Source organism: Pygocentrus nattereri, chromosome 18 (assembly GCF_015220715.1).
Source record: "Pygocentrus nattereri isolate fPygNat1 chromosome 18, fPygNat1.pri, whole genome shotgun sequence".
Classification (NCBI taxonomy): Eukaryota; Metazoa; Chordata; class Actinopteri; order Characiformes; family Serrasalmidae; genus Pygocentrus; species Pygocentrus nattereri.
In genome coordinates this window covers 24,782,718-24,806,247 of record NC_051228.1, presented here as the reverse complement: position 1 = coordinate 24,806,247, position 23,530 = coordinate 24,782,718, and the positions used below count along the sequence as shown (strand labels likewise).

Genomic DNA, 23,530 nt, shown 5'->3' with positions numbered 1-23,530 from the left:
TCTCAGGTTCCTCATGGTCCTGCGCAAGCACATAAAATAGCTAATATATATATATATATATATATATATATATATATATATATATATATATATATATATACACACATCACGCTCTTGGATTATGTTATGATTTATGAATGAGTGTTTTAGCGTTTTGACCCAAATGTATTTGAATAAAATGTTTATTCAATGAGTTTAATGACTAGTACCAGAGCCGGTTCAGGCCACTCCATATTCCTCTTGTTATAACAAAAAAACAGGACTGTTAGTCAGCAGAGGGCGCCCGCGAGTGAGCGCTTAATGAATGGGAGTGAATGGAGCTCAACGGCTAAAAACGAATAGTTCAAATAATTTCTTATCACTCGCCCAGAACGTTAAATTTTAGAAAGTAGAAGGATGTATTTCACAAAAAAATGCAAAGAAAACTCATCTATATGTTTACTTTTTTCTGCAACAAACGGGTTTCAGGCAGCAGGAGGCGGGCTTTACTGCTAGAGCGTGATGATTGATTGGCGAACGGAGCAGCTCATTGGCTGTTCCGCTCACTGACGTCAGGGACCTACATGACCTACCTGATTTAAACTCCTTTAACTCGAGTTTAAAAGCTCTTCAAAATATAACAGCGGTGTTAAAATGTTTTATACTGTTCAGTGTTCTGGAAATGATTGCATTATTTTGCATTAAAAATGTTTAAGCATTTATAAACTATGATTTTACTCAAATACTCCATATCAACCCATTCATTTTGGACTCACTCGGGAGCGCCCTCTAGCGTTTGAGAAAACCGGAAGCCGTTGCAGAGCGGTAGTTCTCTCTACTAGTTCTCTGCTAGCACTGTGGTCGCACTGGCACCACTTACCTGTATTCATCCGCCTGTGAAAAACGCATCACTACTCACAACCTTCAGACAGGAGGACCCTCATAGCATTAAATAGTCCCAATCGAGTTTAAAGATTAGACGCGTTATTTTTCCTTTGTCTTTCTTTATTTCCACACGTGTGATAAAAAGACAACTTTTAGATGTTTGCGCCGCTGCATTTGCGGTATATTAGAGTTTCTGAAAACATTCGGTGCCCCGTGCAAATTAATTTTAATGTCGTGTTTCATCTTCAACAAAAGTTGTTAGAGCGGTTAAAACAAATGCCGAAAACTGAATTTTATGAGGAAAGACTGTGATCTACACCTTTAACCATAACCTGAAACCGGGGACGTAACCCATGTGACTGATTGTAGCCAATCAAACGCAGCTCTGCTCAGCAACACCGGCGCGAAACGAAAGAGGAGCAGTGCAGGAGAATGGCGTTACACGGCAAAAGAAAACGAATAAGTCATATTTTAACGAACTCACAGATTCCGAACAGCCAGTCCACGCTGCCCTGCACCCCTCAGAACGGGACGTTTTCTCAGGAAGATGGGCGGAGCGGCCGTTTTGTGGAGGGCTCTATTCTCCGCATCACTATGCAAAACTTCCTGTAAGTTGCTAAGCTGGCTAACCTTGTTAGCTACAGACCTTTAGTTCAGCACGTAATATTAGACTCTAAATTATACAGTATTGTTTTATTTTTCATTTCTGATGTAGTCCGTGTTGGTTCACTGGACAGCTTCCTAGACAGTTGTTTACGTAGTTCTACACATTTACATGTTAGCTGGGTAGCTGTGAAGTGTCATGTTTTGTAATGCCATGTGTAAACAAGTAATGACAAGGTATTAGTTTATTAATAACCAGGTTAGTATGCCGAATTAAACTGTAACTACGTTCACATGAAAGCTCCCATAGTTCAATAACGGTCAGAATACCTCTTTTTCAGCACGTATGATCACTCAGAGGTTTTCCCTGGACCTCACTTGAACATGATCGTGGGAGCCAATGGCACTGGCAAGTCCAGCATAGTCTGTGCCATTTGCCTTGGACTGGCAGGGAAGACTGCCATTCTGGGCCGAGGGGATAAGGTCAGTGTACACTTTCGTTTTACTTGCATGTCATTTTTTAACGTTTAAATAGTCATTTCGTGTAAAACATGAGATAAAAAAGATATAGAACGGTGCATCCTTGGCATTTAAATTGCAGCTTTTTGTGATCCAAAGCCAGAAAAGCGAGATAAATCATGTATTCAGTGAAATGTGGCTTAATTTTGTTTTAAGAAATTTGGGATTTTTATCTTTTTTAAGAAGAATGTAAAGACTTTTCTTTTCTGTGACTTGTTTTTTTTCCCCCAAAGTTGAATCTTAAGCCCTTTTAGATGTGTTTATGACACCATTTTGTTAGTTTACTGTAAGCACTTTGATGCTGTCATGAAAATGTGCTATATAAGTCATTATTATTATTATTAGTAGTAGTAGTAGTAGTAGGAGTATTAATATTATTATTCTGTTGGGCATTTTTCCATCTTTAATCATCCATGAGGAGCTGGCAAAACCACTACAGAATCTTACTGTTAAATGGTGGTATAAAAGAATATCAAAGGCATTAGATGTACCATAGACCATAGACCATAGACTGTCATCAATAAGTTGATAAATGTAGTGCCACAGGGACATTGCTTTGGTCTGGAAAAAATCCTGAAAAGTTGATGAGTCAAAAAAATAACTTATTTGGGAGGCTACAAACAGGCTTATGACAACGTTAGAAAAGCTGGGGAAATTGCTGACTAATACTTGCATATGACAAGAATACCCCATGTTCTGCACATGTTTGGGCCATGGAATATAGCAAAAAAAATGCAGTTTGTCACCAGAAGAAATTATCCAAGCCTATCTGAACTTTTCATAATACATTATATCAACCAAAATTCTCTGACGAGACACAGGTTGAAGTGTTTGGCCTGAATTAAAAAAATGTTACAGTGTTAATCAGATATTCAATATTAGGATTTCAAATATTAGGATTTTTTTTTCTTCATAAACCCTGTTGGCCACTGTTAGAAAGCTGACAATGAAGAGCAGTATCCTCCTCCAAGATGAAAATGGCCCAAACACCACATCCAAGTCAATAAAGATCATTGTCTTAGAAAGGCTCAGTCCAGACTTCAACCCCATGGAACACCTGTAAAATTATCTAAATTGGACTGTGCAAAGGAGATAATGTGGCAGTTTTTTTGTTAAAACGAAAATTACAAAATGCAAAAGTATAGGTGTAAAAATGTATTTAATCAAAGACTAACCAATGCAAAAAGCTTGTGGTGTTTCTTTAAACTTTATTTGTTTTGTCTTATTTTGTTGGTTGCAAGGTTCCATTATTATTATCAGGTTTGAAACCAGTTGCAGATTCTGAGTTAACATTCAATCTGATTTTCAATATTTCTTGTTTTAAGAATATTTTGAATATATAGAGGCACCCCAAATCACATTATCTAGAATTAATAAGCGACTTGAGAAGGAAAAAAAACACATTTAAACACGTGTATACAGTAGGCCCTGCCCCATTGCTGTCCACTTTTCTCTGACAGGATGTAACCAGATCCTTTGTTTTGTTCATTGGCTGTGAGTCCTACGGTAAAAGAGACCCTCGGAAGAGAATGAGGGGTGTATCCACTTAAATGCAGATAAATTATTTTTTTCTCTTTTTTTTTCTTTTCAGGTCAGTCTGTATGTTAAGAGAGGATGCAGTAAAGGCTCAGTCGAAATTGAACTGTAAGTATCTGATTCTTCATATTGGTAAATTCTTATGAATCACTTTAAACCACAATTCATAATGCCTTGCCCACTGTTTATTCAGATACAGGGCAGGGGGAAACTTGGTGATCAACAGGGAGATCCATGTGGAAAATAATCAAAGCATATGGATGATGAACGGTAAACACTCAAGTCAGAAGGCTGTAGAAGAAGCAGTCAGAGAGCTGCAGATTCAGGTTGGAAATCTTTGTCAGTTCCTGCCTCAGGTGAGTGTGTAAATACGACTACATCCATTTTAATATTAAATCAATGCATTTATTAGCTAATAAGCAATATTTTTTAGTGTTGCGCAGCTGGACTGTGCAAATTATTGGACAGTTTTTTTGCTAAATGTGCTGAGATTGGCCAGACGTTCCATTTGGTGTAGATGAATTGTTTCTTTTAAAATTGAACTTTGTCTTATTATGTTATACATGTGTAAAAGTGGTGATTACTGTGGCTTACTTTTACAAGGCTCTGTTCTACTCAACAGGAGAAGGTTGGAGAGTTTGCTAAAATGAGTAAGATCGAGCTCCTTGAGGCCACAGAGAAATCTGTTGGCCCACCAGAAATGTACAACTTTCACTGCGAGCTTAAGAGCTACCGCACCAAAGAGAGGGACCTGGAGGTACATTTGCACTCTTTTGTGACAAGTTGTTTTTATCATACAACAAATTTGGAGGTTGGCTTGTCATAATTAGGAAAGATGATTAACAGATGATTAATTGCTATGTAAGGTGTTGCTATTAACCACCTTTTTACAGCCAAAGCCTAGAGTGGCCAGATTGTCTTGCTTCTTAGCTGTCCATCCTCAGTAGCTTCAGACAGATGACCGAGATGGCTCAAGCTCAGATAAACAAACATTATTTACTGCTGTCCTGTAAAGGGGTTTTGGCACCAGTAGACCTTTTGTTTGTTTTGTAAAACACATGGCTTGTTTCAACAAATGCATTTCCAAATAAAATTCTGTTCTTTGAAATGTAGACATACGGTTGTGAAAACTGTGGAAAGTGGTAATAATTGTGACAGACCTAATTGGACAGTGAAAGAAGAATGCCTTTTACAGTAGTTTCTTGTCTGTGTGTCTGTTATTTGTCATTAATTCTTTGAGGTGTGTTCCGAGGGCTGTAGTTTAAGGTTGTTTTCTTGTTTGGCCAGCAGATATGTGAGGGCTCAGTTGTAGCTTTCTCAAGTTCTTTTTTTATATTATTGAAAGACTAATATTGTGAGCTGTCACTAAGGGGAATAAAATATAATTTGTAGTTGTTTTACTTCATTTCATGATGGTAAAAGTGAAAAACAGATCAAAGCCTACTCAATAAAAACAGATCAAAGCCAGACACGTTATATATGTTGTTTATAGACTGATGGAGCAGTCTTGTGATTCATGTTGTGATTTGACAAGTCTGTCCTGAGATTTATCTTCTGTGCTCTGCTTGACAGAATTTGTGCAAGGAGAAGGCCAACTTTCTGGAGAAAGCCAAACAGAGGAATGAGCGCAATAAGGTGGATGTGGAACGGTACCACATGAAGAGGAGACACCTGGATAGGATTCAGATGTTGGACAAGAAGAAGCCATGGGTGGTGAGTGTCTGTCTTTGTGCTTGTATTTCATGATTTAGTCTGTGTGCTTATGTCATTATTTATTCTGTGTGTAATTATCTCATTTGCTTGTGGTTTGGCCTCTGAGAGATACATATTTTGCTTTTTTTTCCTTTTAATAATTTATCATGTCATACCAGTGTTCTTATTTCTTAAGTCTTTCTATGTCTGTCCCAATAAAGCAATAAATAAATAAAATAAATATTATGGATATTGCTGCTATCATAATTTTCTTATGAATTTGGATGCACAAAGTTATCAAAATCAAGATGGTATTGGCAGATATTTTCTTAAATTGAAAATATTGGCATTGGACAGATTTTGAAAGATTGATAGATTTTGATAGATTGAATGTATATTTTTCAAACCCATAATGGATTATGTATTTGTTATACTCCAGAAGAGCTGAATGTTTAGGGGACGCTGGGTTACCATGCTACATTGACTGTATTTTATTCACTTTACTGAATTAATAGCCATATACAAATGCATGTCACATTTCATATCATATTTAGGTAGATTTATGTAGGTAGAAAATGTTTATGTATCAGCATCAATATTAGCATCTTCAGATAAGTGAATGAAAAGTATTGGTTATTGGCATCAGCCAACAGTTCCCATATCGCCACATCACTAGCTATGAAATATTGGAACTTCATAGAAGAAGAAAAAACATTATTTACTTCACTGCACAGTCTGTTCCAAGTAATGTATAACTACTTATGTTGATCCGTTTGTCACAAACTGTTCACATGACATAAAGGGAGTTTACAACCACTGTTGTCAAAAGGAAAAAGACCAGTTACAAAACAGTGATCTGTATAATTTGTTATTATTTACCATGACATGGATAACATACCCTGTTGTTTCTGTCTTTTGGTTCAGGAATATGAAACAGCTCGTAAAGAACTGGAAGAAGTTAAGAAGCAGAGAGAGGAAATGAAAAAAACTGCTAAGTCCTTGAAGGAAGCTCAGGCACCTCTGCTAAGAAAGATCCAGTCTATAGACAATAAACTACAGCCTATTGAGAATCAAATGAAGGAGAAGGTCTGAAAGAAGTTCCCGGTCCATTCTGACTATGGTTGCATCAATACCAATTTTTTTCAGACAGAGTACGTTTTTAGTACTCACCCATTCCGATACTAAGTATATAACTCATTTTAAATGATGTGCATTAGCTAGATATGCTACAAAAGTTACCCTAAATTGAGTAGCACAGCAGTTGACACTGAGTACTGAGCAAATACATTGAGAACGTTATAGCAGCGCTGCTAACATGTTGCACATTATGCACCGACACTAAGCCAGGCAATATACATGATAGGATAGTAGGGTCTCTTTACAGCCTATTTCACAAAGCATAGCGTTTATACCTCGCAATTCGGTTTAGTCAAACAGTGAAGTTGGCATGTACAGAGTTTAATAGCAAATGCTGGCTTTCTTTTCTCACCTTGATTTTACTAGCCTTTGTGTCTCCAGCCATATTGGGGAAACGGTTGTGCAATATTAGCCTATTTTTAACACACGGCCAAAATGTTGTGTTACTGGTGAGAATATACAGAATATGTTGACAGCTTTTAGTGTGACCTCCATGGGGTCAGCAACACTTTTCTTTTTGAGCAGACCCTCATGCACAGCAAATTGAGTCATTTGTTCACTAACACGGCATCATAAACTAAGCCACATGCTTGATGGTATCGGGTTGTACATGGTATTGGGTGGTATCAGATGTTGGTAGCAGTGCATTTTTATGAGGTCAGGTATGAGTAATTTAGCATGGTACCATTATTGGTATTGATGCATCCTTAATTATGACAAATCACCCTAGAGCAATAATTAGCACTTTTACACTCACATCTCTTGTTTTTACAGACCATTAAAATCAGAGAGGCATCACAAAAATGCAAACAGAAGCAAGACCATCTAGATCGGAAATATAAGGAGGTATGTCAATGTTTTCTGTACTGCTAGAAACGGATACTGTATGTGTGGCATAAGGTATTTCCATAATTAATACAATATAAATGCATACTTCAGTATACTTATAAATGCCTCCACTACATTTGGGCTAAGCAAGTGGGCTATAGATTTTTTCAGCTAAAAAGTATATAGGTAATCTCAAAGTGTTTATAAATTAAGGTTCAGAGTCAGGGTTCTTACAATCATAAAAATCCTTTAAAAGTCATGAAATTTCAAACTAGTTCTACTAACGCTGTTAAGAAACTTGGATAGCTAATGTGTAACATTCAGGTTGTGTGGAAGATGTTTTGACATTCAAGTACAGGAGAAGATGAAATAAGCCAAATGTAAAAGGAAAAACACTGCTGTTGCTTCTCCCACCAAGATTAGCGTAAATAGCACTGTGAGTCAAGCTAGGTTGACAAGAGGGTGCATGCACCAGAAATGATGCAGACATAGTGCCTTTACTCTCTCGTTACATCCCTCTCCTAAATACTATGAAATTTGTGTCAATAGTCACTGACATTGCTGATTTAGATGGGACTAAAATCACTGAAAAACTTTGGTAGCCTAATAAGTACATTACTTCCCCACAACATGTAAAACTAATCCCTCCCAAAGTAAATTTCAGCTAGATAACTCATTTTGCTAGATAAATAAATTCTAACAAGATGCTAAACCACTCTTAACAAGCAGAATCAAGACAAGATATATAGGCTCTGAATTTGAGACATTAATGTATTGATCAAAATGACCGGTCCATTCTCTGAGGATAACCTCAGTCATTCCATTTACACTGCATTTTGACTAATAATAGTTTTGGCTAATAATATTTAAACATTACATTTATATTTGCATAATGTATATCTTTTTTATTCTTTGATCAGCTATCTATATGTTAAATTAGTTCTGGGCAGTTACTGATCAAATTCATCATGCCATTTTGCTGCAAACTCGCCTACAGTGAACTTAACACGTTCTACTCTTAAAGTTTTTCTCTGTGCTGCACCATAACAGAAGCAGAACCTGAGCTCAGCTGCATGTTTACAGTGCTCTGCCCTGCATTATTAGTCAATACAGCCGCATCAAACTGAATCTCAGTTTACTGAACAAACTCAACCAGTAGTTACATTTCAAAAAGTGTTTAATGTGACTGTATAGAGAACTTAAAACAAAGAGAGAATGCATTTTGTAGAGTTTGTAGGTATGGTGTAATGATTGCGGCATCAGCATTTTTTTACAGTGAAGTGCAATGGAAGACGTAAGAAATGGCCATCCAGCAAACAGGCTCACAGGCCAAACCAATAACAACTGCATTCATTTATTGCAATTTTCAAACACCATGTAATTAAAATGTAATTAAAACTGCTAAATTATTTTGCTGTTACAATGAAACATTAACAAATTACAAAAGACCATTCTCAACAAATCCATCAATACTGTATAAATATGAAAAAATCTCTTGTATCTCTCACTCTGGCATCTTGGAGTGGCTGGCCTGTTTCATTGCCTTGTTTGTTGGCCTGTAAGCTCCTGTCTAAGGGTCCACTGGAAAGTACAAGGTACCCAGGAAGTCCATGTCTGGGCAAGGCTTTTTTCCTGACACAGTTTTAACCTGGCCCTCAGATTGATGACATCAAGCAAGCCCTTAGCCTGAAACAGACGGAGGAGGCAGACCGGCAGAAGCGAATTGGGAACACAAAGCGATTGATCCAGGACCTGCAGAGAGATCTAGACAACATGGGCAGCCAAGAAGATGTTACACCCAAGATTGAAGCAGTTAACACTGAGCTCAGGAGAATCCAGGAAGAGAAAGCCAGGCTGGATGGAGAGCGGCAGGACCTGCGCAGGGATAAAGACGAGGCCAATGGAGAGCTGAGACGTATGATTTACTGAATATTTCAATCACTGTTGAGGATGGGAGTTTGTGTTATAGGAACAGAAACCTTGTAGTGCTGGTATGATGGAGGGACTCTTGAAAGGTTTTTGAATGAATAGTCAATCTATCAATATCCATACATGCAGGCATGCAGCCTTTGAATGCTGAATATGCTGTTCACATGAATTTGGGAAGGGGGGGGGGTATATAGGGGGGCATATCATGTTTAATACTTTAGATATAATATTTCATTTTTATAGGCCAATCAGAGCTAAGATTACCAAACGTGAAAAGAAAGCTGTGAACAGCAAAGTAGCTTTAATTTATTCATATAAAAATATTTTCTTCAGTATTTTTCAGGTGTAAAAAAGGTGGAAATATATTATGTTAGCATCCAAGACAATCAGCTTCCATATTATTTGTATGTTATGATAAATGTAGAATATTTTGATTTATGTGTATTTTAACTGCTATGAGAGCTAAGGAGCTAGCAGAGCATAAATGATTGGGCAGCGTTTTTAGAATGATTGACCTTGGTACTGTAAGTCACAAATGTTTAACAAATCCAAATGCCTAGTAGACTAGTATAATATTTGTACATGGCTTGTAATTGCATAGTTATTTAACTCTATTATGCTACTAAAAACCCTATACAGGGGACTGTTTTCCAAACTTGTCATGTTTTTTGTTACCCATAGGTTTTCATGTCTGAATAGCCCTATTGGAACCTAGAATCTTAAGGCCTTCCTCATTTTCTGTTGTCTCAAAACTTTCATCATTGTGGAACAACAGCAGATGTATTTGAATCATTCTGTTTCTCCTTTTGATTGGCCTGAAGGTCTGCAGAGTCGCCAAAGGAATCTAGAGGACATGATGAACAGGAAGGAGGAAAAGCTGCGCAGCCGATTCCCTGACACCCATTCAGCCGTACTATGGTTGAGAAATCACCGTGATCTCTTTGAGGGGAACGTCTATGAGCCCATGATGCTAGTGGTGAGAGCTTTGCTGCCGTGTTAAGTGCATGTACTGCCGAGGTATACAGTGTAAAAGTATTTGTCCCATTTCTGATTTCTTCTGTTTTTGTATACTTGTTACACTTGAATGTCTTAGACAGAGATAACCCACATAAACACAAAATGCTGTTTTTAAATGATTTAATTTATTGAAGGAAAAATGCTGTTCAGCCCCACCTAGCCCTACATGAAAAAGTACTTGCTCCCTAGCTGCTAAATCAACCAGTTTACCAAATTCATTTAGCTATTGGGTTCAGTTTCACTAGCTACACCCAGGCATGACTGCTGCCAGATGTGTTGAATCTAAACATCAATTAAATAGAGCCTCTCTGGCAATGTAAAGCTGGCTAGAAGGTCTCAAAAAGCAAGAACTTCAAATACTGATGTGAAACAAATTCATTAAAATATTTCAGTCTGAAATGGTTACAAAGCTATTACTAGGGTTCTGGGACTTCAGTGAACAGTCAGTGACAGTGAGAGGCATTATCCAAAAAAGCTTAGAAAATGTAGAGCAGTGGTGAGCCTTCCCAAGGTCACAAAAGAATCCAGATAAATATCTAAAGAACTGCAGGTCTCACTTGCCTCAGTTAAGGTCACTGTGCAGGATTCTTCAATAAGAAAGATACTGTGCAAAATTGCCATCCATGGGAGAGTTGAAAAGCATAACCAACTGCTGACCAAAAAGAATGCAAATGCTCATCTTATATTTGCCAAAAAACTTCTAGATGACTCAAGACTTTTGGGATAATGTTCAGTGGACTGATCAGTCAAAGGTGGGACTTTTTGAACACGTTGTACATCTGGTGTAAAGCTAACATCACGTTCCACCATAAGAACATCATACCAACCTTTAAACAAGTTGGTGGTAGTGTGACGGTCTGGGCTGCTTTGCTTATGCAGGACCCAGATGACTTGCCATAATAGATGGAAACATAAATTCTCCTCTTGATCAGAAAATCCTGAAGAAGAATGTCCCCCTGTCAGTTCCTGACCTAATTTTTGAGTGTGGTTGGGGTATGCAGCAAGACATTGATCCAAAGCACACAAGCAAGTCCACCTCTGAATGGCTCAAAACAAACAAACAAAATGAAGGTTTTGGAGAAGCGAAGTCCTGACTTTAATCCCAATGAGATGCTGTGGCAAGACCTTAAACAAGCTGATCATGCTCAAAAACCCTCCACACACAAACACACACACTTTCTAATCTGCGTTTGCTGCTGGATTACACTGAAAAACCTTCCACTGTAGATTAATTAAAACAGTTCTGCACACCAGAGTTGGTCAGAATTCCTCCACAGCAATGTGCATGGCTAATCGCAAGTTATCGCAAACATTTGATTGTAGTTGTTCCCACACGAGTTATGGTTAGGTTTAGGGGGCAGTTACTTTTTCACATAGGTGGTGTAGGTTTTGAATGAATCTTTATCATTAATAAATGAAATGATCATTTAAAGCTCATTTTGTGTTTACCCATGTTTTTCTCTTATTAAAATGAGATGATCTAAAACATTTAAATATGAGAAATTAACAAAAGAAATCAGGTGAGCGGCAAATACTTTTTTTTTTACAGAACTATATATTAGGGCACATTTCTTTCATTTAGTAATTTTTTTCCAGATCAATGTACGAGATTCACTGCACGCGAAATACATTGAGAGCCACATTCCTGTAAACGATCTGAGAGCCTTCGTCTTTCAAAAGCAGCAGGATATGGAGAAGTTCATGACTGAGGTGCCAGAAATGTTTGATGAATCACCAGTCCTCGTCTATGCATTTATTCTTCATAGTGACCTTTCTATAGTATTTTAAACATTAGTGCTCATCTGTATTTTTCAGGTTCGAGATAAGCAGAGACTGAGAGTTAACAGCGTCATCGCACCTGCAGAGTCCTGTGCTAACCGGCCTCCATCACGACCCATCGACTCCCTCAAGTAAGAGCCTTTTCTTTTTCTTTTTATTACATTATGGCTACACTGTTTGTACAAAATAGTATATTGCCGTTATATTCCTGCATAATGTGTTACTGCGTTATTGTTTGTAATATATTAAAAATGTGTTTTACAAACCCTTGATGTGATGTGGTTAAGATGGACATTTCTGGCCGAAATGGTTTGCATTTCATCCCCATGGAATTATAAGGTTCTATATGATATTTTTGTCAAAATTGAATTTTTTTACATGTTCTTATTTTGTGTTAATCTCTTAACATTATTCTAATATGATTTATTATATTAGAATTTATTATCTTAACATTAACTAATTCAGACTCTAGCTTAGTTATATAGTACTGTGCAGAGGTTTTAGGCATCTAAGCTCATTTTTAAATAGTTTACCTCAGTAGTGAGTTTATCACATATACATTAGAATAAAGTCATATTCATAATTCATATAAACATAAAAACAATAAAAAGTAACAAGAATTTCTTGAGTCCATATTTTTCCTTGACACCTTCACAGCCGCCAGAGAGACTTGTAAATATCATCAGTTACATCATGAGCACAATTTACTGAAGCACTGATTGGTCAAACCAGGAGCTGCTTTTTAACTACATAAAATCCTGGACTTCCTCGAGGAGAGGTTTGAAAATGGTTAAACAAACACACTAATATTCATAAAATTACAATTTTTCTTATTGATTAATATTCTGTAAATTTTGTTTATTCAAATATCAACACTTTTCTCAGCCAATAAACACATACTACACAAATAAATATATATTGAAAATGTGTCTTGGGTGCCTAAGACTTTTGCACAGTACTGTATAAGGTTCTGTCTGTGAGCCAATCAGCACTGTTAATACACACAAGAGGACCAATCATCAGGTTCTACTTCTTTGTCATGTCACTGCACTGCACAGTGACTCCAGGAAAAGTTTATAAAACTTTATGAAATGTGAAAACATGTTACTGAAACCCTGCCTGTCTTCTTGCAGTTCTTTAAGAAGTCTTATTGTTATAAATTTATAAATGTTATGTTTTAGGTCATTGAATAGTACAAATTTGAATTGATGATCTTAATTACAACATAGATTTTAATTTAATTCATTCTTACATCTTTTTCCTCTTTCTCCCAATATGAGACATTTTGTGTAGAGTCAGCATTTCTGATATAAGACAAAACCTCAAACTGCCTTTAGATTAACGTTCTTACTTACAGTAGTTGTTTGCTGCCTAACCTAAAGGAAATTAAAACTAATGGTTTCTACCTAAAATTGTACTGGACAGAATATTTAGCACTGACCTTTACACTTGACCTGCAATGCTTTTTTGAGAAAGAGAAAGATGATTTGTCCTAACACAAGAAATAAATGTCATTAAAAATGAATATTAAAAGTGCCATAAAAATGTTATAGAAAATGTTAAACTTTCTGATACATGCAGACATTCTGTTATAACATCATTTTATTTTTAAACAAGTTGTGAGTGAACTGTTTCTGTTCCTTGTAAATAAATTGCCTCATTTCGTGTTTTGCAAGATAGAACCTTATAATTCCCAGCAGAAAGTGAGTTCTCAGCATTTGACCTGTTACAAAAAACTAATTTATAAATTTGGTAGGATTTTGATATTGTACATTTTAGAATACATTTAGGTTATCATGCATTAATGAGATGTGTTGGAATGCACAATCTTTGAAGCGTAATATCTCAAAACTGTTCAGAACACAGATAGAACCTTAAAATTCTAATGGGATGATTTGTTGGTTCATCCAAGTATGTTAAAGGGGAATTCCATTAATGTTACTAAACCTCTGTATAATTAAGAAATTGATATACTCAATGTTAATACTTAATACTTAATACTCAGTGTTTTAAAGTGAAATGATGCATTGTAAAGAAGCTTAATGTTTTTTTCTTTTTAGTTTGTCATTTATTTTAGAATGTCCAGTGCCCTTTACATTGTCTTAGAATAGAACCAATAAAAAAATTAAAATCTAGTTCAACTTCAGTTGAATTTTAAGTTTTTTTCCTTGTTCTGTAAAATAAGCATTTTTGACATCTACGGTATCTCTCATCTCTAAAATGGTTAGTAATTTTTGACTTGTGGTAGGAGAGGTGAGCTGGCAACGTGAAAGTCACAGATTCAAATCCATGACTTTTTGAGTATTCACTTAACACCCCCCCCCCCCCCTCCCCCCGCCCCCGCCCCCGCGCTCCAGGGAACATTGCTCTGTTGGCACAATGCTGCTCCCAGAATAGGTAGTGTTAGACAGCAATATGACCATTTTTTGTAGGGTTAATAAACTACATGACATGACATGAATCAGTTCAGTATCAGTTCTGATTTACTCATTTGAATTGATTATTGCACATCAGGTATGTTTGTGATTTGCATTCACACAGTTCACACCTAATTAGCCAGAGCAATAACTTTAGGTTAATAGTGAATGCACAACTTCATATTTCATTCATGAGGTTTCAAACCATGAGGTGAGTGAAATGAAAGAGGGTTTAATGTTTGTACTTGACATCAAGGATGAGTGACACCCAGCTTCACCCATTTGAGGAATTTAGTTCAACCTGCCATGGCACTGAAGGGTGTTTGTGGCAGTAAATGGCACCTATGTTATACAGAAGGAGCTTATTCATAAACACACATACTTTAATATGTGTGTAATATTTCCTGCAGGCGCTTTGGGTTTTTCTCCTACCTCCGAGAGCTGTTTGATGCACCTGAAGAGGTCATGAGTTACCTGTGCCATCAATACAAAATCAATGATGTACCTGTGGGCACAGAGAAAACCAAGAGCATGATAGAGACGGTTTGTTAATTTTTCTGTTATGCTTTTATTTGTTTTTCTTTTATTTGGAAATGGAAAGAGGAAAGGATTGAGCAGTGATATGGAAATTTTGATATAATCTTTATTGATATTTTTAATCAATGCATCTGTAGACGCCTTTACATAAGCATTTTATAGAATCTAGAGATTTGACTACATCTACATGTAACATTTATTTCTGTTAGGTTGCAAGTTTTAACAGTAGTAGCCCAGTGTTGCCTAAATGTTATGTTCTTTTAGAGTTAAAAACAAAAAGCATCAAATCAGAATAATATCAGTATCGGAAGATAATCGCATTGGACAGATATTTAGATTTGGATAATAATTCAAACAGACATATATGCGCATACCTAGTTTTACACATATATTTGGAACCGTGTATTTTATATTTATTTATAACACATTGGAAGTATATTTAGTCAAGCTACTTGATATGCCTCAGCTCCTTTTGTAAGGCAGTTTCACCAGGCTATACTAAGTATTGTATTGTTTATCTCTCTCAGGTGATAAAAGAATCTCAGCTGAGGATGATCTACACAGCAGATGAGAAATACACAGTGAAGAAATCTGCTTATTCCAACAAGACCATCTCTAGTAACTCCGCCCTGCGCCCCTCTCAGTTTCTCACCATAGCCATTGACGCCGAGGAGAGACAACACTTAGAAGAACAGCTGGGTGTGAGTATCACCCTTTTGTCAATGTGGCTCCATCTACTTGAAGGAGCTTAAGAGTTAAGGAAATCTAGCGAGGAAGAATTCATCTGAATTTATTATTTTGTACTGAAAAACCTTCATTCACCAATAAAAGAAATGCATGTGTAATATTGATCATATTTTGATTGACCATCAAAAAGGATATGCAGGAAGATGTTGCCGTTGTGCAGTTCTGATTCATTGAAAATGTATAGGGTACCCCACAGTACTTGTTTCGCTGACCCAATGCTGTAGGTATGCTCTTGATAATTAACTTGATGAGTTGAATCAGGCCAGGATTAAGGCCTGACGTATTGGAATTTTTTTAGTTACCACTGGCACCAATTTAAAGAGCTAAAATTCTGATTAGGCCTTTAACAATTGACTGTAAAAACATGGTTACTGCCAGTGTTTAAAAACATAGTTCATTCTTTATCTCATGCAAACAATAGTAAGACACTAGTATTCCCATACATGAGCATGATTGAATTTTTAAATGTGTTGGATTGTGTGATATCCTACATGTATACCGCATTTACTGTGCCTCACTTATGTGAAATAGTTCTGAAAATCTGGCTGTTGAGCTGTGCTGGCTGAATGCACTCTGGGAAAGGGGGCTTTGTGTGCCTTTAGAGCAGGCAGAGACAACAGCATCATCTTTGTAATAAAATTTTCATTTCTGGTTATTTCTTCTCAGTGAATGGGAGAGTGATTAAGTTGCTAAAAACACTATACCAGAGCACACTCCAAGCTTAGACTTGTCCTCTTTAATGTTTCTGGAAACTAATTTAAAAAAGTTTAACCTGCTGCTTTATTCTCCGTAATGAATGCAGTGGAGATTGTACTAGCTAGCAAAGAAATCTGGAGTAGTAGAAAACGCATCTAGAGACATTGGGCCGCATTCACCAATATCTTTTCTTAAGACCTTTCTCAAAAACAAATTTAAGAAAGAACTTTACAATTCATGGCGTGTTCTTAAACCACAGAATTGTTTGCACCTTCGTGCTCTTGAGTGTTTAGATTCTCTTCTTAACAAATAACAAATCCCAAAAAAAGAAATGACAGAATCTTTGTGGTGTGTGTGTGTAAGTGTGTTTTCTGAAAAAAATTCTTCTTAAACCAGTTGGTGAATGAGGCCCATGGTCAACGTGAAATGCAAGTCTCATAACTGTGACAAATCACAAGAGCAAAGCTGGAAACTGCATGCTACTGGTGATGGGGGAGCATTTAGCTTGATAAATGTTTGTATCCCCACAAAAGTGTGTGGGTTAATAAAAGTAGTAAAAGTGTCTGATACTCAAATAGATTAATATTTTAATTATTAAATTTACCAAATATTTGAAAATATTATTTGCGTATTTAAAGCTACCTTACAAGGTAATGTCTTTATGAGTGAGACTTCTGCGAATGAACTGTTGAACTGATTTTATTAGCCAAACTATATATTGGTCTCTTTGATGACCTTAATCTCTTTGTTCACTACTAAACTGCAGTACTGTGGTCGTCTAGGACTCTGGTTAGTCACCTCTTACCTAATGTCTTGCTTGGAGCAGGGGTTCTGTAAAAAATAAAAATAATCTAAGCATTAAGGAGTACAGGGTGATTGTAACATTTGACCTCTACAGGCGGCTCAGCAGCAGGTTCAGAAAATTGACGCCCGCATGAAAGCTGCTGAGGAGCAGCAGGTCAAACTGGAACGCCGTGACAACGAGCTCCGCACTGAGAAGAAGCATCTCTCCGAGTTAAAGGGCAAGAAGAGACAGCTAGAGCAGAGAATCAGCACTAAGCAGGACAGGTATCAGTGCACAAACACACTGGCACTACACAAAAAAATCACATTAAAATCAGGATCTCAATTTGGTTGAAGAACAGCATCAGTTCTCTGCAACATAGTAAGGCACATCAAGCATATGTCACCATAGTACTGCGATGGTAGCGTGCTGATCAGAGTGAGCATGTCTCCACCATAACCACACACAGCAAGATTTCAGCATGGAGTGTTGCACAAACAGTGGCGAAAGGGACGCACAGTCATCACATTTAAAGCTTCAAGTTTCCTATGAGCTGTGTGCCACTAGAGGCATGATCAAAATAATCCCTTGCCACGGCACTTGTGGCTTTTTGTGTAAAAGTTTTGTATACGTGCAACCCTAACACTGTGTTGAAAATTTGCCACTGCAACAGCACCTCACGCACATGAATACACATTCTAGGTCAGTTATTCTCACAAAAATGACAAACATTTTTGTGTCTTTTGGGATATACAATCAGTGATGCCTGATTGAGTCATTTAAAATAATGATTTTTTTTTAAGTGATTTTTAGCAATATTTCACAATTTAAGTGACCAGATTCTCCCATTTTCTCCAATTAATTAATTAATAATTAATTAATATTATATATTCAGCTCTCTCCCTCTTTCTTTCCCTCTTTCTCTTTCTCTCTCTCTCTCTCTCTCTCTCTCTCTCTCTCTCTCTCTCTCTCTCTCTCTCTCTCTCTCTCTCTCTCTCTCTCTCTCTCTCTCGCGTGTGCGTATATAAATGTGTGTGTGTGTGTGAGATGCTTATGTTGCTCAATTATGGACATGTTTTAGGGCAGTTTCGTGAGCTCTCTAGGCTACAGTTGATTTGATAAGTCAGAGCAGTTGGTTTCTGATTTGATTTGTAAATATTGTGTTTAGTTTCTGTATAAATCTGTTTATATGACTATAGTAGACAAACAGGCGTATAATCAAATACAGTTGACTGCAAAAGTTTGGGTACCACTGATCAAATTACATGTTGAAGTGAAAAAAGACATCCTTTACAGAGAACATGCTGACATGTTTCACCACATTACTGTATTGATTTGAACAGAACTGCTATTACTAAACAAGCTCAAATATTGGCAAATGATAGAAGCTAATTTGTGTCAGAATTACTACTTAACAGGCTTGTAAAAACCCACTGACATTGCAGGTTTCTTCTGGGTTAAAAATCATGGATTTCATCGGTAATTAAAATTACAGTACCTCCCCAGGTACAACCAGTCCAGCTCGAATAGAATTGTATTTTAACTCCTTTTAACCCCTTATCTTATTTTTTTCTCCTGTAGCCTGAGGCAGATGGAGCAGGGTGGAATAAACCTGCAGGAAGCTGAGGAGGAGGCTAAGACCAAAATCTCACATGTAAATGACCAGAAGGTTGCTATTGTGGAGGAGATCCTGAACTCCATGAAGGTTTGTGTAAAGCCCCACCTATTCCTACCATTCACCATCAGCCACAAATTGTGTTATTCGTTCATTTATGTGTTTATTGTTTTTGTATGTTTTTATAGTTTAGAGCAAGGCTAAGCATGGAGAAAGTTTTCCTGGCTCTTGAGTCAGCAGGTCTAACAGCAGAGAAAACCAAACTGGAGTCCGACCTCAGGGATGGGTCAGCCGAACTCAGGAGAGCAGAGGTCAGAAGGCACAACAATGTAGTTAAACACACTCGTAGCTACTCTCTTGCTCTGCTGTGTGTTTGTGTCACCATCCACCCCACGAAGATCTTTATTATCAAGTTCTAGCCCTTGAATCCTAGTCTTATTTTTCCGTTATTATTCTTAAGACTTTTATTTAGCAGCTGCTACGAATTATTCAGGAACTACTATGAATTATTCAGCAACTGCTTTGAATTATTCAGAAATTAATATAGATTTTTCAATTACTTATTTTATTTATAATATATGAATTATTTAGTAACTACGATGAATTATCAATGAGTTTTCCATGATTACTGTGAATTATTCTGTAGCTACTATTTATTGAATAAACTACTGTTTATTGAAGTGTGTGTGCGTGTGTGTGTGTGCGTGCGTGCGTGTGTGTGTGTGTGCACGCACGTACGTGCATGCATGCGTCTTCTTTCACTTTACCTGCTGCAGCAAGCATTTACTGAACTGGACCAGAGGAAGACGAGTCTTTTGGGGACATGCAAGAACTTAATGAGGAGAGCCAGTGACATCTGCAACATGAACCCAGGAGAAACTGTAGTTCCAGAGATACTGCGCACGGTCAGAACCACATGCACTCTGCTGTTCAGCTTGTTCAGTCTCCTCATTCAGTCATGGAATTTCATCTGTTCATTCATTCTTTTAGTCAGTGATTCTTCTTCTTATCCCTGCAGGCTTTTAGTGAGCTGCCGGATACTCTGGATGAAATAGACGCCATGTTGAGTGAAGAGAGAGCCAGAGCAGAGTGCTTCACTGGGCTTAGTGAAACAGTAAGTCACAGACATATACAGACTTGAGTACACATTTCAAGTTTTTATTCATCATATGTACGACATGCCAAGGACAGCTGTACATCAAAAATGGTTATGATGAGTCTCAGGTCATTTTTCTCTACATTGGTACAAATATTTGGGTAATAAATACAAATTTTCAGTACAAATAATATGTAAGTGAATAAATGTGAATGTGTGCAAGGACATGGTTACAGGGCTAGAGTTAACATTACTGTTATAGTGTAAGGAGAGAGGACTGCAACCAAATGGCAGTGTTGATGTAACCATTATCCGTTAGAATATCAATAAATGTGCATGAATAAGTATGCACATGTGCAGTGACAAGGAGTAACTTCAGGTGATAAACATGTCTTGGCTGATCAACTGCATTTTTTTTTTTTTACTTGTTTTAATGCTGCTAGGTAGTGGAGGAATACAACAAGCGAGAAAAGGAAATAAAGAACATGGAGAAGGAGCTGGAAGAAAAAACGAATGCTTTGAATACATACAGGCAGAACATCTCTGAGGTATGGCTCAATCCCAAACGCTTCAAGTGCTGTATATGGTGTGAACTCAGGATTCCACTAATAAATGCATGCGTGAAACAGGCAAAGGAGCGCTGGCTGAATCCCTTGAAATCACTGGTGGAGCAGATTAATGAGAAGTTCAGCAATTTCTTTCGCTCCATGCATTGTGCTGGGGAAGTTGACCTGCATTCAGAAAACGAGGTAAGTTGTGTGACACTCCAGCCCACAGTAAACACACACAGCCAGAGGCCAATGACCCACAGTTAGCTGCTATCTGATATTGTGTCCTGATAGGGGAAAAAGTCCTGCCTCTCTGGCTCTTACTCACTTTAAATGATGTCACTGTTCTATACATAAAAGAACAAACAGGGTGTACATCCAGCAGCAAATGTCCTAAAGCTGTTATTGATTGGTTTAACAAATGGTTGATCATTTGCATGTTTGAACTGTTGCTGGGGTGAGATTCATTTTCAGGCTGGAACGCATTGCCCCTATCCAAAAAAAAGAACAGAGAAAAGCAGACAGCAGATCTAGTCATTTTACATTTCTTTACCCAGCAGCTAACTTTGCAGAGAAAGACTGGTTAACTACTTTGTTTAAACATGGTTAGCTAACAGGTTTTTCCAATAATCTGGCCGTCTGTGTTCTTTATTTCCTACTCTTATTTACTGTAGTTGAATAACTAAGCTGGTTCAGTAGTGATAAAAATTAAAACTAGAGAAAGCTTTTATCTTAAAGGGGAATTCCACCTATTTTCCAAAATTTCTGTACTATTAAATGGTTAAAATATAAATAATCGTAGTGTAGTAGCATTCTATTCTTGAGAAACTTGCTGAGTCAGGACTGTTCACTGTAGTTTTGAATGGAATCAGATGCCTGAGATCCCTCTTAAAGCTCGCTCCAAGAACGTTATTACACTAAATGAGGTAGTCAATAAAATAGCTATATTTGTGTTGTAGACATTACGACTCCTGGTTCCCATCACCACCACTGTAAAGACATCTGAGTAACTATCTCTACAATGTACCATTTTACACCAAAACACTCAGAATTTTTTATTTATATCTCAACAATTGAATTATACAGAAATGTAAAAAGCAGAGTTCCCCTTGATGGATATAATGCTTGTTGATTACAGTGCTGTCCACAAATATTGGCACCCCTGGTAATGATGAGAAAAATGACCTGTAAAAGATATTCTTAATTATTTTTGATCTTTCATTCAAAATATTAGCTAAAATCAAACCTGTATTTAGCAATAATTATTAAAAGAAAAGAGTAAATAGTCATTCTTAAATCTGTGCCACAATTTATGGCATCCCTAGAAATATAAAGAGTGAAGTCTAACTGAAATGTATTTACATTCACATGACTTCCTGATTCACTGAGAAAAATAAGAGATAAAACACAGGCTAATATTTGTGGAGTACATTGTAAGCTCCTATGAGCATTTCTCACTGCCCACCTGCTTGGACCTGCTTGAACTGGATAGTGCCAGATTCATGCCACCTAAATTTACACAGACTAATCTCTGCCCTCTTTGAGACCCATTAACAGGCTAGTTACCATCAGCAAATCAGGGCCACTTGTGGAAGGGGTGCTGATTTAACCCCTAAATTAAACAGCCCCTGGCTGTTTGTCTCTGCACCCTTCTGTTTTATATGCTTAAGTTTACATATATTTGCTAACACTAACCAGCCCACAACATCACAGGGTTGCTGGGAAATCTCCTGATTTCCCACTCCTACATTGGCTGTTACTCAATTTAGTTTAAAAAAATAGTAGTAAAAAATTATCAGTGGTGCCCTTTGGTGTAGCACTAGAAAATTAGGTTTAAAATAGTTTTAATATGACAATAAGCCTTTTGAATAAATGTCATTTTAAATCTTTTTCACAGACCAAGAGTAAGCCTAAACCTTAGCCTGAACATACTTTTAATGGTGAAATACTGTTGGCAATGTAGTTTTGTATAAAATGGTTTAATCTGTGTCCAAGTAGCTGGCCCATCCAGTAATGTTTGTCCGGGTGCAGTCATTGCCAAATAAACATCTTACGGTAAAAAAGAAATTCCTTGTGCTTGTGTGGCAGGAGGAGTATGATAAGTATGGGATACGTATCAGAGTGAAGTTCCGCAGCAGCACTCAGCTACACGAACTGACCCCACACCATCAGAGCGGTGGAGAGCGCAGTGTTTCCACGATGCTGTACCTCATGTCCCTGCAGGAACTCAACCGCTGCCCCTTCAGGGTCGTCGATGAGATCAACCAGGTGGGTGACACACCAGCTTAGTTTTCATTATAATACTACAACATGATTTAAAGTCTAAACAACTTAACACCTTTTACAAATTTGCATGAACACGTTAACATGGTTAATAAGGGTCAAACATAATCTCACATCTTTTCATCCAGTGATTTCTGGTCTTCACTGGAGTCACATTCTCATCACAACAGAAACCGAATTTACAAAAACCTTCATTACAAAATAAAATGAAAGTAAATTAAAATGGGTCTAGCTAATTGTATCTAGAGACCTTAGTAGTGTTCCTACTACGAAACATTTTGCTTCCTCGTGTTTCTGAATTTGTTTTTGCAACATATATAGGGCATGGACCCAGTGAATGAGAGGAGAGTTTTTGACATTGTGGTGAAGACTGCCTGCAGTGGAAACACGTCACAGTATTTCTTCATCACACCTAAGGTAGATTAGCCTTTGGGTTTGTAGCTTTTAAATGTGAAGTAATATATGCATTTATCAGTATATATGATTATCTTTTTGTTTATGCACATGCAGCTTCTACAGAATTTGACATATGCGGATGAGATGACAGTCCTCTGCGTGCATAACGGCCCCTATATGCTCCCACCAAATAAGTGGAACGACAAGGCTTTTATCAGGCGAGTCAAACGGAGGACCGACCAATAAGCCTGTTGTACTGGCTAACACTTTAACTATGCACAAAATATCTGCTACCATTTCTTCATCAAAATGCCAATACCACAATAGACAGCAAGTGCCTGTTCTTATTCCCCCCCTTTATTTCCTTGGTCTTAGTGGCTGTTAGCCGATTATTTATAATAGTAATTATTTGTACATTTGTTAAGAATATAGGACAGTGTCAAAAGTATCACAGGGCAAATAAAATTAATATTTGCAAACAAAGACAAAACGATTAGAATTGCTTTT

The 23,530-nt window shown here is 37.2% G+C and overlaps 1 protein-coding gene across 1 annotated transcript; it reads left to right on the top strand.

Moving 5' to 3' along the window:
• The first annotated feature begins 1,296 nt into the window (after window positions 1-1,296).
• smc5 (structural maintenance of chromosomes 5) lies at window positions 1,297-23,349 on the top strand. Its single transcript, XM_017700253.2, has 24 exons — window positions 1,297-1,472; window positions 1,809-1,950; window positions 3,578-3,630; window positions 3,716-3,878; window positions 4,145-4,279; window positions 5,095-5,235; window positions 6,139-6,300; window positions 7,126-7,197; window positions 8,839-9,094; window positions 9,930-10,084; window positions 11,722-11,835; window positions 11,941-12,035; window positions 14,732-14,864; window positions 15,386-15,559; window positions 17,200-17,369; window positions 18,667-18,790; window positions 18,889-19,011; window positions 19,477-19,605; window positions 19,719-19,814; window positions 20,240-20,344; window positions 20,426-20,545; window positions 22,433-22,612; window positions 22,949-23,044; window positions 23,138-23,349. The coding sequence occupies exons 1-24, from the start codon at window positions 1,297-1,299 to the stop codon at window positions 23,267-23,269; spliced, it is 3,246 nt and encodes a 1,081-aa protein (XP_017555742.1). The 3' UTR covers window positions 23,270-23,349.
• Window positions 23,350-23,530: the final 181 nt, after the last annotated feature.

Coding starts and splice junctions, on each gene's coding strand:
- smc5 (XM_017700253.2), top strand. CDS start 1,297: ATGGCGTTACACGGCAAAAGAAAACGAATAAGTCATATTTTAACGAAC. Junction 7,198..8,838: donor TAGATCGGAAATATAAGGAG/GTATGTCAATGT, acceptor CCTGGCCCTCAG/ATTGATGACATCAAGCAAGC. Junction 12,036..14,731: donor CGACCCATCGACTCCCTCAA/GTAAGAGCCTTT, acceptor TATTTCCTGCAG/GCGCTTTGGGTTTTTCTCCT.